The sequence below is a fragment of the Equus caballus genome, chromosome 1, assembly GCF_041296265.1.
Source record: "Equus caballus isolate H_3958 breed thoroughbred chromosome 1, TB-T2T, whole genome shotgun sequence".
NCBI lineage: Eukaryota > Metazoa > Chordata > Mammalia > Perissodactyla > Equidae > Equus > Equus caballus.
This window is the reverse complement of record NC_091684.1, coordinates 18245970-18260880: the sequence shown is the minus strand read 5'-3', so window position 1 is coordinate 18260880 and position 14911 is coordinate 18245970. Positions and strand designations below refer to the sequence as shown.

At 50.5% G+C, this 14911-nt stretch overlaps 1 protein-coding gene across 21 annotated transcripts in view; it reads right to left on the bottom strand.

Annotated features, from left to right (window-relative positions):
• The window catches only part of AFAP1L2 (actin filament associated protein 1 like 2), a 97274-nt gene extending 83563 nt beyond the window's left edge, over positions 1-13711 (bottom strand). For 2 of the 21 annotated variants that reach the window (XM_070219856.1, XM_070219868.1), the window contains exons 1-2: positions 13397-13708; positions 7835-7888 (exon numbers count right to left, since the gene is read on the bottom strand). Coding sequence is in view for 11 of the 21 variants with exons in the window: in XM_070219787.1 (XP_070075888.1) it covers positions 7835-7888; positions 8209-8349; positions 9170-9227 (253 nt within the window). In the remaining 10 variants the exon portion in view is untranslated. Of the gene's footprint in view, positions 1-7834; positions 7889-8208; positions 8350-9169; positions 9306-13396 lie in introns of those variants that run through there. The other 19 variants (XM_023638924.2, XM_070219796.1, XM_070219800.1 and 16 more) reach the window with 16 other exon arrangements.
• Positions 13712-14911: the final 1200 nt, after the last annotated feature.

The following is a 14911-nucleotide window of genomic DNA, read 5'->3' as shown; positions in this document are numbered from 1 at the left end:
AATATGTACCTTTTTGTTTGTGTGTGTTCCTGTTAATGCGTACTGCTTTATGAACTTTCAGTGGCTGTAAATACTATCGTCAAATGTCCTATCCAGCTTCTTACCTTTCAGTCAGCACTATGTCTTAAAGATCCACCCATGTTGCTGGATGGATATCTAATCCATTGCGTGTACTCCTGCTTAATTCTCTGGGATGTACATCTGCTGTCATAGTTCACCTGTTCACTCTCCCAGGTGACGTGAAGACTGCTTCCTGCCTCCACCACCACAAATAATGTTGCAAAGATCATCCTCGAACCTGCCCTGTGTGGACCCATGCAGAAATTTCTGCAAGTTCTGAGAACACTTGGCATCCTGCAGCCTCCCATTTCCGCTAGCCTCCTGGGTGGCTGTTTAGGTTGGTTGGTCCCTCAGATGCTCGTTAGCTTTTTGGAGGCTCCTTCACTGGTAAACTCCCATTCATACCCTTTAGTCATCTTCTTTTCTGTTGAGATTTCTGCCTCTTTCTGGTTGATTTGCAGTTCTTTATATATTCTAAATGTTAATCCCTTGAAGGCTTTAGACATTGTAAATCTCTCTCTCTCCTTTCTGCCTTGAAGGCTTTAGACATTGTAAATCTCTCTCTCTCTCCTTTCTGCCAGCTGCTTATTAACTTTGTCCAGGGGGTCACTAGTGACCAGAGGCCCTTAACTCTGATGTAATCAGACTCCGAGAACACATGAGAACAGCAACCATTTCTCAATCATACAATTCCAGTTTCTTGAGCACTTACAATATACCCCCAGGGGGTTAGGTGCTGTGGCCACAAGGAAGAATAAGGGCTTTTGACTCTTAAGGAGCTTACAGCCTCCTGGGAATACAGACTTTCCATCAACTATAACACGGGACACAATGACGATGGCCATGGAGGGTTGTGCAAGGTGCAGTGAGGGGTTAAAGGCTTCCTGGGGTCATGGTTAAGGTGTCAAGGCTAAGTGAAACTTGACAGATAAGTTTGCCAGGCAGCCCTGAGGGGAGGGCATCCCAGGTCAATGGAACCACATGCAAAAGCCCAATTTGGGAACCACAAGGAATTGAGTAGGGCTGGGGCATAGAGCAAAGTGAGGAGCAGAGGCTGGACAAATAGGGACGGGCCACGCACAGAAGGAGCTCGGATTTTCTCCAGGGCAGTACAAGGCACAGCACATTGCCTTACTCTCCCCACAGCTGAGGCGAGTTGCCCTCAACACTACCTGCACGCAAGCAAGAGGGCCTGGTTCAGGGGCCTAAAGAAATCTGGGCTCGCTTAGCTATAGCAGCAATGTAGTGAAGTCTCACAGAAACCCATCGACAGAACATTCTAGAAAGAAAAGGGTTCTTGAGTATCCAAGTTAAACTACCTAGGCAGATAAGAGACATCCATTGGACAGGTCTGGACTGTCCTGAATGAAGTGAAGACTTCCCTTCCTGGCCTCAGCTGGAAGCTGTGCCTGCTGCTGCTCCAGCCTTGAAAGTTCTCAGCTGCAAAATTCCCCAACCGCCAAGTGTGCTGGTGCCGGAAATGGACCAAATAAAGTCATTAGTGACACAGCAAATCTTACCCAAGACCCCACCAGGATCTCTGCCAGCCAGCTGTTTCCTCCTGAATCTACACCATTTTCACACTCAATAATGGTAAACTTTTTAAGGAAAAAAAAGAACACCCGTTTGTAGAGAATATTTTGCTCCCAGCTATGTGACTGCCGTCATTTTTCCCAGCCAGAGAAGTAATCTATATGCACGGACACATGGCAGCCAAGTACGAAGGCACAGAGGAGGGCTTTGCGAGGTGTAGTGAGGGGGTTAAAGGCTTGGGGGGGGGGGGGTCAAGGGCAAGGGGTCAAGGCTGAGTGAGCCTTGACAAATAAGCGTGGAATCTGGAAGTCACTCCACCCCAACAGAACACAGTCTCTCAGAACTCTCACTTTCTCTCCTTCAAGCTGCCTCAGCATCCCCAGGGCAAAAAAATCAATCTTGTGGGACAGCAATCTTACCCTTTGAGGGCATTAGGTAAACAGCTTTAGGAAATTTCAAGAAAAGGGGGCTGTCACCTGACACCTCCTCTCCTCCAAAATACACACGTCCCAATCATACCTGACGTCTGTAAAGTAATGCACTTAGGTTCTTTCTCCTTCGCTGTGGCCCCACCAGCTAGGTATGTTTGGGGCTGTAAGGATGTAAGGAGGAGAGGGAGCCCGACCCCCAAGTCTGGTGTCCCCCACCTCTCTCCAACCTACCAAAGACGTTTTCCAACACAATCCTGTGCCCACTTTTGCTCTGAGATGGCTCTCAACTCTATTGCTAGAAAAAAGGAGGTAATTAAGTACCCAAAGCCACCTCCACACTCTAGAGGCCTCCTGCTCGGGACAAGAGGCTCCTCCCCCTGCCAGCTGCTCCCCCAGGAGTCCAGCTGTACTGGGAGAAATGAGGTGGAAACTGACGTGACCCCACACTCCTGCCCTGATTAGTGGGCCTCACCTTCTCACACAGACAACATCGGCTGCTGGCTCCCTCCTACCGTTAACACCTCAGTGCCCCCTGCATACTTGAGAGCACTGGGGCCTTTATGTTGGGGTCAAAGAAGCAAAAACTCACGCACTAAGAGATTCATTAATTAATTAGTCCCCAGAGTCTCTCTCAGTCATAAATGGAGACCAAAGAGGTGGGGGCCCGGGAAGGAGTCATGCTTCAGAAGGATTTGATCCCAAAAGCCACAGACTAAATTCTCCCTCTGAGAACAACACGGCCTTTCCCACTCTCGAGGGAACCAGCGACACCTGGATCCCATAACTCTCAGAGATCTGCTCCCAGCCTGAACTGTTTACAGTTACATACAGCAAAGCCACATCAGATGGGCGGGAGATGGACGCTTGCCCACTGAGAAGGCAGGAGGTCAATGGGAAAAAATTATTTTAGTCAATGTTGAGCCTTCAAGTTCGGAACTTTATCCAAACTGTGGCGATGTTCTCATGCTCCCCCTGTGCGGATGCCAGGCCCTCCTCTGATGCTCACTTCCAGGGAAGCTGGGCTGGCAGTGGGAGGAGCCCCACACAGGGCCAAGCCTGTTTCTTCCACCCCTCGGAGGTTAGCAGGTCACAGGGCTGGTTAAGGACCCACAGAACTCTTTTTCCTGGGAATCCTAGTCACTGTGACGCTAACCTGCACTAGGCCAGGTGGGGTGGCAGGCAAGGGCCCAGGGTTATGGATGCTGAGGGTTGGGGAAGGTGGCATTCTTTGCAGCAGGCCATGTGGAGCGACAATTCCTAGGGCTTGATGAAGCTTCAGGAGTCACGCTGAACAGATTTTCACTCAGGCCTCCTCTTCCAGGAGGGAATCAGATGCTCCCCGTCTGGCTGAGAGCAAGCCCTATTTTCCCCACCCTGAGTCTGAGATCATCAGCTCCTCCTGGGGAAGCCTGGGATTCTAGCCATGGCTACTAGAAGTGCAAGCATGAGGCGACCAGAGAGCTGGTGTCAAGGGGAGGCTCTCTCTTTCTGGGTCTTTCTTGCCTCAGGTTCTCAGGGGAAATCCCTTTTCTAGACTCAAGACCCAGGAGACCTTAATGGAATTGGCAGAAAAAAAGAGTGAGGAAGTGGGACAGAGTCAAGAGGGGAGAATAAAGGAATGAAAGAAGAGAGCAGGAGGGAGGAAAGAGAGAGAGAGAGAATGGTGCATGCACAGGAGCAGCTGTGAGCCTGTGTGTACCCAGGGGGTTTCTGGAGCACCTAACAAACGTACTGTGCGTGATGGTTTTGTCATCAACCCAACCTGCTTTGCCACAGGCTAACCTTCAGGGCATCTAGGATGTTACTGACTTGAACCAGAGGTAGGCTGCCACCATCTCCAGTGAGACGTGAGCCTCACCCAGCTCAAGAACCGGCAGTGGCTCTCTCAGGGGATACCCATGGGCTCTAGACACCTGAAGCTGGCACAATGCAACTGCGTGACAGCCATCCAGACAACCACATTTGACCATCATACATACCATGATCCTCAGCCACAATTCCAGCGACATCAACTGCAGAGACCCCCATCTCTAAAACATGCTAAAAGACACGTAACCCAACTCTGCCATGACTGTCACGGGCCAGCCGCACTGCAGTAGGCATTTGAGCAGCAGGTATGAGGTTGTTGAGACTTGCTGCTTCTGCCCAAGATCCGCCACCCTTTATTTCCTTCTACTTGTGCAGGAAACTGCCAAGGAGAAGCCACAGGGGGCCTCTGTTAACTATAGTATCTAATGGTGGTGCCCATCTTTATTTCTTCAAAGTATGTGCTAGAAGCGAATGCCACAACAGGCCTGACAATGCAAAGGGCAGTAGGGGGGTGACCATCTCAAGTTCATAAGGAGTCTGGGATTGTAACTGAGGATGTTTGCCCCCAAGGAGACCCAAGACCATAAAGATGACGATGAGATGCCCCAAGCAAACTTGCCGCCATAGGTCCCAGCCTTGACATCAGGGTTACCGAGCACCCTAGCAGAGTTCCTTCCAAAAGGACCACATTTGAATTTTAGTAAATCAGCTCAATATGTTCTAGGACTGTGGGTATTAAATAAAAGAAGTCAGTGAAATCTCCAAACAATAAGCTCATTCAACACAATCTTTTTTTCTCCCCCCATCTGGGGACTTGAATACAGTTAACATGAATAAATGCTCTTGTGTAAAAACTGGGGGAGAAAAGAAGGGGGGTGGAGGATGGAAGGAAATGGCAGGGTTCCCACTTGTTGGTCTAACAGGAAGGCTAAGACAGTCCCCAGAACCCAAAGGATGCCAGTGTGCCAGGGTAGCCCTAGGGAGATGGTGGCAACAGTTTGCAGTCCAGGTAAGGAAGTATCAGGAATTTCCCCACCCAAGCACTCCCAGCTTCTCCTCTGCAGCCCTCCCATACTTGTACTCAAACTAGAAGTGGGCCCTGGGGGTGTCCCAAACCTGGCCCTTCCTAGGTGGACCAGCCACAAGCCAGGCCTGACTCAGCCTCGGGGAGGGTTCACTTAAAATATGCATAGAAAATATTTCCTGCTTCTTCCCCCTGCCTCCACGTCCTCCAACAAAGTGGAGACAATTAGGACTAAGGCCCACACCAGCTATTATTCTGCAATTCTTCCTGAATACTCCACAAATAGGTGGAACAAACCTGCCTTTGTAGGTGACTAGTGGCTTTGACATGTCTGTGATTAAGAAGAGTTGCATGCGTGAAATTCTCCTGGGTAATTCATAGTTTAAAGTGATCTGGGCCCATATGGTCATCGTGAAAGGAAGTCCTACAGCCTTCCAACACGCTCTACTTAAGGAAGATGGGAAGACACAGATCCAGCTCCTGAGGTCATAGAACCAGACACAGTTCACCCAAAAAACAAGCCAATTTGAGAGGGGTTTTGATTTTTTTAAAAATGGAAACCACCAAGATCTTCAGACTCCATTAGGACCACCAGAGTGATACCCCTTCATTCTCTTGGGATTCCACAACCCGTCTCCCGAACCAGTGCAGCAAGGGTGGGGATTCAGCCCTTGGACCATGAGGCTTTTCCCTGTCTGGAAACAAGAGGACTGATTCCTCACATCACATGGGACTGGGTGCATTACTTTGCTAAATCATGGGTTCTCCCCCATCAAAATGAATCCAAGCTAGCATAGACAAGCAGGACTGCCAAAAATAAAAAGTCAGCCAGGAAATAACTATGGTGCAGACTTGGGTATTCAATTCCAATTCAATAACTTTATTGGTGAGAAAAAAAAAAAAAAAAGACTTGTAGAAAGACTGCCAAAGTCAATACATTAGATCCATGTGTGTGTAGCAGCGAGTTCCCAGGGTGGGAAGCTGGACTAATGCTTTGATATTCCATGTCCCTCCTAGGCTCATCAGCTGCCTGATTTTAGGAGAACAGTTTTTTCCTTTTCTCTAAAGAGAGGGAGACTTCCACCATCACACTGTTTATGCCTAATGGAGAAGTCTCTTGCATCTAGGATATACCGTCATCTACGGTCTCTTTGTTTTGTATGAAAATTCTTCACCGCCTTCTGCTGTCTCTCCAGATCGCTGGAGGCAAGACCACACCAAGACCTCAGAGTCTATTTACAACCTGTGATGGCCGAGCCTGTGCTGGGTGGATTCTTCACTGATACCACAGTATCACAAACTACTAGGGTTTGTTTTAAAGTCAGCTTTCTGGAGGTACAATTTACACACAGAAAAAAAAAAAAAGGCCCTGTGAACCACACAGTTCTGAGTTTCCCAAACACCTAAAGCTCTGTAAGCACTACCACCATAAAGATGTGAAAAATAAAGATTTCTATCATTCCAGAAATTTCCCTCATACCCCTTTGTGGTCAAGCCCTTCCCTCAGCCCCGGCAACTACTGACTTGTTTTCTTCCCCCAGTTTCGCCTTTTCCTGAAAGTCACATAAATGGAATCGTACACTGTGTAGGCTTTTGAGTCTGGCTTCTTTCACTTAACCTACTGGTGCGTATCACTGGGAGTTAGTTATGAACTGTTAGTTTTTAAGTCTGGGACTTTTGCCTTCTTGTCAAAGAGACAAAATGATTGGCTCTAGTTCATCTGCCCGGGACGTGGGACTTTCGGTGGTAAAATCAGGAAAGTCCCAGGCAAACCAGGATGGTTTGTCACCTTCCTTGGGAAAGCTACCTCTAAGGGCAGGCATACACACTCGCCTGCTCAGATGCCTTCTGGGGCACAGGAGGTCGCTCTCTCTGAGCTACCAGCTGACACTCCTTTCTCCGTTTCATCACAAGCAGAAGGCCAGTTTGCAATCTGCTGGGGCTGAGCCCCCGTACAGAGCTCACCACACTCCACCAGGCCTGCAGCTGCCTGTGAAGTCCCTAGGAGGGGCTCAAGGGAGTGAGAAGAGAACTCAGAGGTCTGTTTAGAAAACAGCAGAGCAAGGCTTCTGTTGGCGTCGGCGCCCCTCCCCACTCCTCCGTAATATTTAATGCCCACAGAGTGTTGTGACATGAATGTGCCCTGGGCTCATTCTGTTTTTGTGCCAGTCCAATGCAACATTTCCAGGGCATTGCCAGCTCCTACTGTTTTTCTATACATTCTCCCTACTCCTTCCTCTCAATGGGGTTGTTGGTGAGTTTGTTTTGAGACTAACAGGAAGAAGGTGAGAGCCACGTGATAGAAAATTAATAAAGAGCTCAAAGTCCCTGTTAGATTTTAAGGGTCTCTCCTAGATAAACATGCTGAGACAACAGAGAAAAGTCAGGCAGGGCCAGGATGTGGCTCCACACATCAGGCTTAAGAATGAGCAGTTTCTTGCCTAGCTCCTTTCCAGCTGACCTTGAGCCAGGCTGCCTGGGAACAGGCTGAGCATCCTCAACTCAGAACTCCCAATAGCTTCAAAGAGCATGTGATGGCCATAGCTGGTGTCCAAATTAACTTTGATGACCCAACCCAGGAAGGCAAGAACTGGTGGGTTCAGAGCCATGTCAGAGGTTTCAGGGTATCTGCTCCCCTGAATTAATTTCACATTGCCCCTTCTCAAAGTATTCACCAGTAGCTCTCAGAAGTTATTCCACCAAGCAGCCTGTGAGGTGGGTTAGTAATCATTATCTTCACTTGTACAGATGAGGAAACAAGGCCCAGAGAGATTAATTGACTTGCCCAAGGTCGCAGAGCGAGTTAGTGGCAAAGGCCAGATTAGAACCCCAAGCCCCGGAGTGCCCAGGCCGGCGCCCAGCTCCATGAGATCCCCCAGCCTTCGGTCCAGAGCATGGGCAGAGCCAGGTCTGCGCCCCCGGGAGCCCTGGAGGCCAGATGAGCTGCTGCAGAGGGCACAGGCAGGCTCATACTCACAAGCAGAAACCTGCAGGATCCTTCTCTGTACCACCAGACAGCAACACCCCTGTGCTGGAACAGACAGAAATAAGGCTCAAGTCGGGAAAGCCAAGGGCAGCCACTGTACACTTGCATCTCCACTCTGGAATTTGGCTTTGAGATTTTGCTTCATTTCCCCTTGTGACCGAGGTCTGTTCTTGAGGGCCAGAGCATAGGAAAATAGGTGCTCTCATTGCCTGGCATTCATTCACTCACTCATTCCCCAATCATGGCCCAGGCATCTTCTACAGGCACGTGCTGCATAACGACGTTTCAGTCAACGACAGCCCACATATACAACGGTGGTCCCATAAAACTAGTACCAAATAGCCTAGGAGTGTAGTAGGCTGTACCATCTAGGTTGATGTAAGCACACTCTGTGATGTCCACACAACGATGAAATCGCCTAATGACACATTTCTCAGAACGTATCCCCATCAAGTGACACACGATGGTAAGTGCCTGGCAGTGCATCAGGGGCTGGGAGAGGGACCCTAGGAGGAGAAAGACAAGATCCCTGTGTTGGAGGAGTTCAGTCTAACAGGGGCAACAGACATATATACATGTAATTCTAAGACAATGTGACATTAATTCAACAAATATTTGCTGAGTCCCTACGATGTGCCAGGCATTGATGAGGCTATACGTAAAGTAGTAAGGGAACACAGAGGGCATCAGGGGAGGCTTCACGGAAGAGGAGGCACGTGGGCTAGGTCCTGAAGACTGAGGAGTGTTTCACTGAGCAGCTAGTCCTTCCCTGGCTAAAGGAACTCGGATAAGGAATGAGCCCAAAATTGTCTTGTGTACTTTTTTCTAAATAAACCCTTGCTGTTTTTAGAACAGGAATTCGACCCTTTAGAAACTCAGTTCTCAAGGATACTGTATCCTGTTTCTGACTCTCTGAGTTGTTGCTTAATCTCTTCAGGCCTCAGTTGACCTGTCTCTCAAATGGGAGTGATTCAGAGGGTGGCTCGGGGCTTCACTACAATCTTTGGAGACACGTTCACACAAAAGTCCTTGAGAAACAAATTCCTCACATGGCCCATGGCATTCCCTTTCCCACTCAGTCTGCTGCTCTCCACTCTCAACGGAAATTGGTTGTATTTATAAGAATCACGATCGTAAACTGACCCTTGTTGGGCTACCCGCACTCCCTCCCTCATTTCCCTCTCCTCCTCAAGACACATCCTCCTTCCAAAGATTCCTCACGGACCACAGGGCAACCAGCACTGAAGCGTGCTCGGGAAGTCAGAGGGACAAATCCTGGAGGTTGTCTTCTAGATGTAGAAACTGAGGCCAGGAGAGCTCAATGACCTGTCCCGGGAAACAGAACACGTGGGTCTCCCGGTTCCCAAGCCACTGCTTTCTCCATTGCACCGTGACCGTCTCCCTCATGTCTCAGCCTGGGCCCTGGGCAGACGCGCCATCCTTCCTGGCTTAGGGAAAATCTCCGTTCTGTGAATGACAGAAGTGTTTAGAGCAACATTTCCCATCATTAAAGGGATTTAGAAGAAAACTGGCACAGCCTCCCAAGCTTTGAAGCTCATTGGCCCCTCCTGGCCCTTTAATTGTGTTTGGAACCAGCCCAGTTCCCAGAGCTCCCCCCTTTAAGAAGAGGGGACAGGCCCAAAGCAGAATTCCCCCACCCCTCTGGCCTTTCAGCACCAATGGTGACCTCTCAGTATTTCTGCTTCAGACCACTTCATTGCCAAAGCATCAAGGGCTCCCACACAAAGAGCTTCAAAGTCAGGAGGGCTCAGGGTCAAGTACAACCATGAGCAAACCCTGAGCTTAGGATTCTGAAGCATCATATTTGAGATGGTTTTTCAGCAGTGTTCCCACACCCTTTTAAAGCCTATAATCACTTAAGGTGAATTACCTTCGACTTCTGCAGGTATCATAAGATTTGGGTAAAGCATATCAGGTGAGTATGGAGGGGGAATCTTTCACTCGACATTTGCTTTTAATTTTCCAGGCGAGGAAGGTATACATATAATTACTTATCTTCTGTCAATTGTTCTCAACATTGGCTGCACATTAGAATCACCTAGAGACCTTTAAAAAATGTATAATGCCTAAGCTGGACCCCTAGACCAATTAAATCAGACTGTCTTGGGTGGGGTCTACATAACCCTATTTTTTAAAGCTCTCCAATGGTTCCCATGTGTGGCTAAGGGTTAGAACCACTGCCTTAGGTAGAACTTCAACAAGGAAAAACCTGAGCTCCAAGGCATGGAAAAATAACAAATACAGATGATTCCTATGAAGGTGAAATGAACATTATTAATCTGCCCAGCTCTTTTAATTAGCTTTTCTTTTTCAGACCTTTCCTGACCACAGATCCAATGATTCCCATATAAGCTTTCAAGTATTTTACTGGCTTGACTCTTCACAGCTCATCTCTACTTTCCGGTACCCTAGAACTAAGAGCCATCTCCTGAGAATCAGGTGATTCGACTCAGAAACAAAAGAACACAGGAAAAGAATGATTACACTTTCAGTCAATTACTGTGATCCAAATTAAAGTCACTATCTCAGCCATGTCTGTTTGGATCCAAGTATGACACAATTTCAGGAAGCTTCAGCCTGGACGTTCCAAGTGCGATCCACAGATAGTAGGTCAGTCACATTTGGCCCTGGATGCACTCACCAGCTGGAAGAACAGTAGGAACCAGAATCCTTGACCACGTGGTATGAGTTCGGCCATGGGCTAACGCACAGTGATACAAGGATGCGCTTACGAGAGTCATAAATATGTAAACACCCAAGGATGGGAACCTTTTCAAAGTACCCTATAGAACTTAGCACTGCTTATACAAAACCAAAGAGATTCACATACAAGATATAGCAACTCTACCAACATTTTTTATGACAACTCTCATAAAAGCTCCATCTCTCTGGGAAGACACTCCCACATACTCTCCCCACTCCCCTTGTTTTTGCTTGCAAGAGCCATGGCTGTCTAGCAGAACGGCTTAGAAGGAATGGGGAGCAATCCTGGAAATGTTTCTGCATTAGACATAAGGTAATATTCCAACCACTCTTCAGCTCCAGACCTTTCTTTACATCCTACCAAACAATGGAAAATGAGCCCAGAGCCTAAAAATCATAGGCTAGTTTTGGAGGATGTATAACATGTTAACAGGCAGGCTGGGGAACACGGAAAACAATTTCTCCATCAACTGCTTTGTAAGATTTACAAATTAGACAAAACATTTTGAGAATGTGGAGACAGTGATGAGGCATTCTACCTATGAGATGGAGGGAGAGCTCAAAATTGGGAGTATAGAAACATAGAATGAGGCATTTAAATAAGTTTTTAAAGCGTCACAAGTAATTCTTCTTTACAATTTTTACATATGTTTTGAGAGCCCAAGAAATCTTGCTTTTGCATTTAACTTTGTTGTTTAAACCACTATACCTAGTTATTCCATTATTCAGTCTTACCTTAGAAAAAAAGAAAACGCCCTCCAACTCTAACAAGCACATTATGCATTCTACTTAGAGTTGCACTGGTTAATCGGAGATTGGGCCCAACATGCTTCATTTTGCAGAGACCAACTTTTCAATTCTGTGAGTGATCAAAGCACAACTCAGCTTCTTCTCAAGTGAACAGGAAATTCTACATGGGGGGGGGTCCCCCAAATTCCTCAGCTGAAAGGAGTAGTAAACAGAAGCATTCACCAGTGACACCTGAAGAGATTTCTCTCCAGAGTCAAACACTAAAAAAACAGTAGGATTAGCCTCTGCAATCCAGATAATTCTGTGTCCACTTATCACTGTCTGTGTCTCACTGACTGCAGAATAATGAGGCAGACACATGTGTCACCAAAAACACAAACACTCTGAGCTGGAAACTGTTTCCTTCAGTTGGCAAAAACCCCTAACTGATCTTCCAGGGTGGGAGGATTCAAACTCCCAAGAGACAAACATAACTAAGGAGACTTTCTCAGGTCAAGGGCCAAGTCAAAAGCTATGAATACAAAAACCTTCCCATAGTAACTGGGCATTTGGAAAGAAGATCCAAAACGTTATCATTTGCCCTAACTTTGAAAGATTAATATGCTTGCAATCTGGACCTTCAACCAGGAGCTACCACAAGGCAGGAAAGGCAGACCCTGAGCTGGAAGGGCCCCTCCAGTGGACAATTCAAGTCCTAAATTCCCTGTGAGGGTCCCTCCCAAAGGGCGCTGAGCCAGCGTCGGGGAGGGAGCAGCAAACTGCCCTTTTAGAAGGAGAGGGGCTGCGGCGGCCTCAAGTGTTCTGAGGCTCCACAAGGGCGCTTTCAGTCATTCAGGCGCAAAACTGACGCGATCTCAGCAGAATTTGAGACGAAAAAAAACACCCGGTTAGAAATGTGAGAGAGGCTCCGGCGAGGCTTCGCAGAAAGAAACCGGAGGTTGCCAACAAATTTAACCCTGTCCCCCCAGCCGGCTTCCTGTGCTCCTGGCAAAGACCCTTCCTTTACCTGTGAAGCGCTAAGATTTAGGTCTTTCTCCCTCACCTGTAACCAGGTGACCCAGACGAGGAAAAGCAATAGGAAAATCAAAAGACACGACTACTTTAGGGAACTAAAGCCGGTCCCCAAAGGTTCCTTTACGTCAGTTTCAGAAATGAGAAACCACTGGGAGCGAGATTCCTTGGGAATCTCAGCATTCTCCTTTATTGCTCTCTCCCAGGGGAAAATAAATATAGAAACAGTATTTCCTCTTCAGGTTTGGCAGAGACGAGTCCAGGACAAGAAAGTAAGTGCAAGAGGCTTTCCCAAAGGAAAGCGGGTAAGGGAGCCCGCAGCGTCCCGCTTAAGGGACACTTCTTTCAGCTCCTTTGCCCAAAGATCTGCAATTCGAGGCTTCTAGACTCCAGCCCAGGGGCTCCAAGCAAGGGTGCGAGCTGGGCACAGGACACAACCCCGGCCTCAGCCAAACCCAAAACTTGCCCAGCTGCGCACTGCGCTAAGCCCTCGGGCCGAGACGCTTCCACGCACTCCACCTGCAGGACACCGTGTTCGGCCCCCAATCCCTGCCCGCCTCCCCTGCCTGGGGGTAGGGGACCGGAGAAGGGCTCAGAGAGAGACGGTGACCGAAGCTGCCGGACGACTGGGGTAGCCCGACCAAGCCGGGAGCGGAGCCAAGCGCCCGCCCCACAGCCCAAGCGCATCGCGTCGCAGGTTCTTTCCCGGGGTCCGCAGAAGACCTTCACTCCGTCTGGCGCCCGGGCGAGAGGACCCAACAACTTGCCCCTTTGCTCCCAAGCAGCCCCGCACTGTTCCGACCTCACTCGGGGACTCCTCGGCCCCGGGCATCTTTCCGGGGCGTCTGGGGCCTGGCGGGTCGGGGGGCACGAGGGGGTCGCAAACCGCATGCTCTGTCCTCCAACAGGTGAGAAGCCTCCCCACGCCGACCCCCGCCCTCCGCGCCCGGGAGGATCAGAGGGCCCGGGCCGCGGCCGCCACCTAGGAGTCCACTCGCCCGGCCCGCGGCGCGGCTGTGGCCCCAGTCTTCGGGCCAGGTCTGGGCGGGGGCAGCCGGCTCTGCTCACCTGAGTCCAGGCGGGACGGGAGGCGCAGGCGGTGACGCCCCCCTCCATCCCTAGCCCTCCTTTCCGGCGCCGTGCGGGGCAGGAAGGGAGTGGGTGCGCGCCGCGCCGGGACCCGCGCGCTCACCTTTGTACCGCTCCATCGGGGCCACGGCGTGAGCTCCTCGCTGCTCGGCTCGGGCGCTGAGCTCTCGGCGCTCGGCTCCGCGCCCAGGGCCGCCGCGCTGGCCCCTCCCCGTGAGGTCACGCTCGCGGCCGGACCTCCTGGCGCGGCTGCCGCGCCCGGGGCGCTCGGACCCGGTCCCCGCCCGCGCGCCGCCCCCGCCGGGGAACTCCGCAGCCGACCCGCTGCGCTCCTGTCCCTGCGCACTCCGGGCCGCGCTCCCCGCCGGCAGTTCCCTCAAGTCTGGGCCCCGGGGGCGGCGGGACGGAGCGAGACCGGGACGTGCCCAAACCCTGGGGGAGGCTCCGGGGAGGGGCGGGCTCGGGCGGGCCTACACGAGCCGTTCTTCCAACCGCGGGGCTGCAAACCCACTGCCCGGAGGAGGAGACTGAGGCCTGAGCCAGGAGCCAGAGACGCGCCTAGAGCGCCTCCCTGTTGGCCCCGGGGCCAGCGCGCTTATGCCCTTGGCCTTCCTCGAGGGGCGGCATGGGGATAGGGATGGGCGCAACCGAGCCCTGCCCCCGCGCCTGCGCCCAGCTCTTTAAGAATCGCTCCCACCCTCTTGCAACCTCTCTAGGCAGCAGCCGCCGATCGCACACATGAGGGCACGTGAAAACGTCTACCCGCTGCCCTGTACCGGAGCCCAAGTTCCCCGGGCGCCATTGTTCCAGGCCCTCCTGAGAAGGACTGAAATTCCAGAGCCGCCTGGACAGATCCCGGAGCGCCGGTTCCTCGCTCAGCGCAGCGCGCGACCAACCCCGGAGGGTGGCATCTATTCCATAAGGAGTTCAGTCGTGGCTGTCACTCCACCCCGCCGCCACCAAGCGCCACACTTCCACCCTTTACCTCTTGTCATCTGTCCCTCTGTTCTCTTAACACGCCCAAGTCCTCCCCATCCGCCCCCTAAGGGATCCATGGCTTCCTTTAAACTTTTCTATTTTCACTTTAAAATCTCAGTCATGGTTTGTGCAGGATGCCTGGTTTTTCAACAAGTCTCCCCCAACTTCCTTGAAGGAACACTTAAGGAAGATTTGTTGTTGCTACTGCTGCTGTTTTCTGAAAGACTTCTTAATTGTTCTTGGAACGGCAGATTTAGCTCTGACGTTTGGAGACCTTGTGCCCTAGCCGTCTGAGAAATATTTTCCTCAGTTCTGTTAGCAGCTCACACTCACATCGATGGAGCCCTCCTCACAAAGCCGGGTGCCAAGGGCTGTACCTGCGCTGCCTTTAGTTTTCCCAATAACCCTGTGATGTGGGTATTATTATTACTTCTATCATGTAGTTGAAGAAACTGAGGCTTAGAGAAGTTAAACCACTTGCCCAAAGTTACACAGCTAAAAAGGAACAGAGCAGGC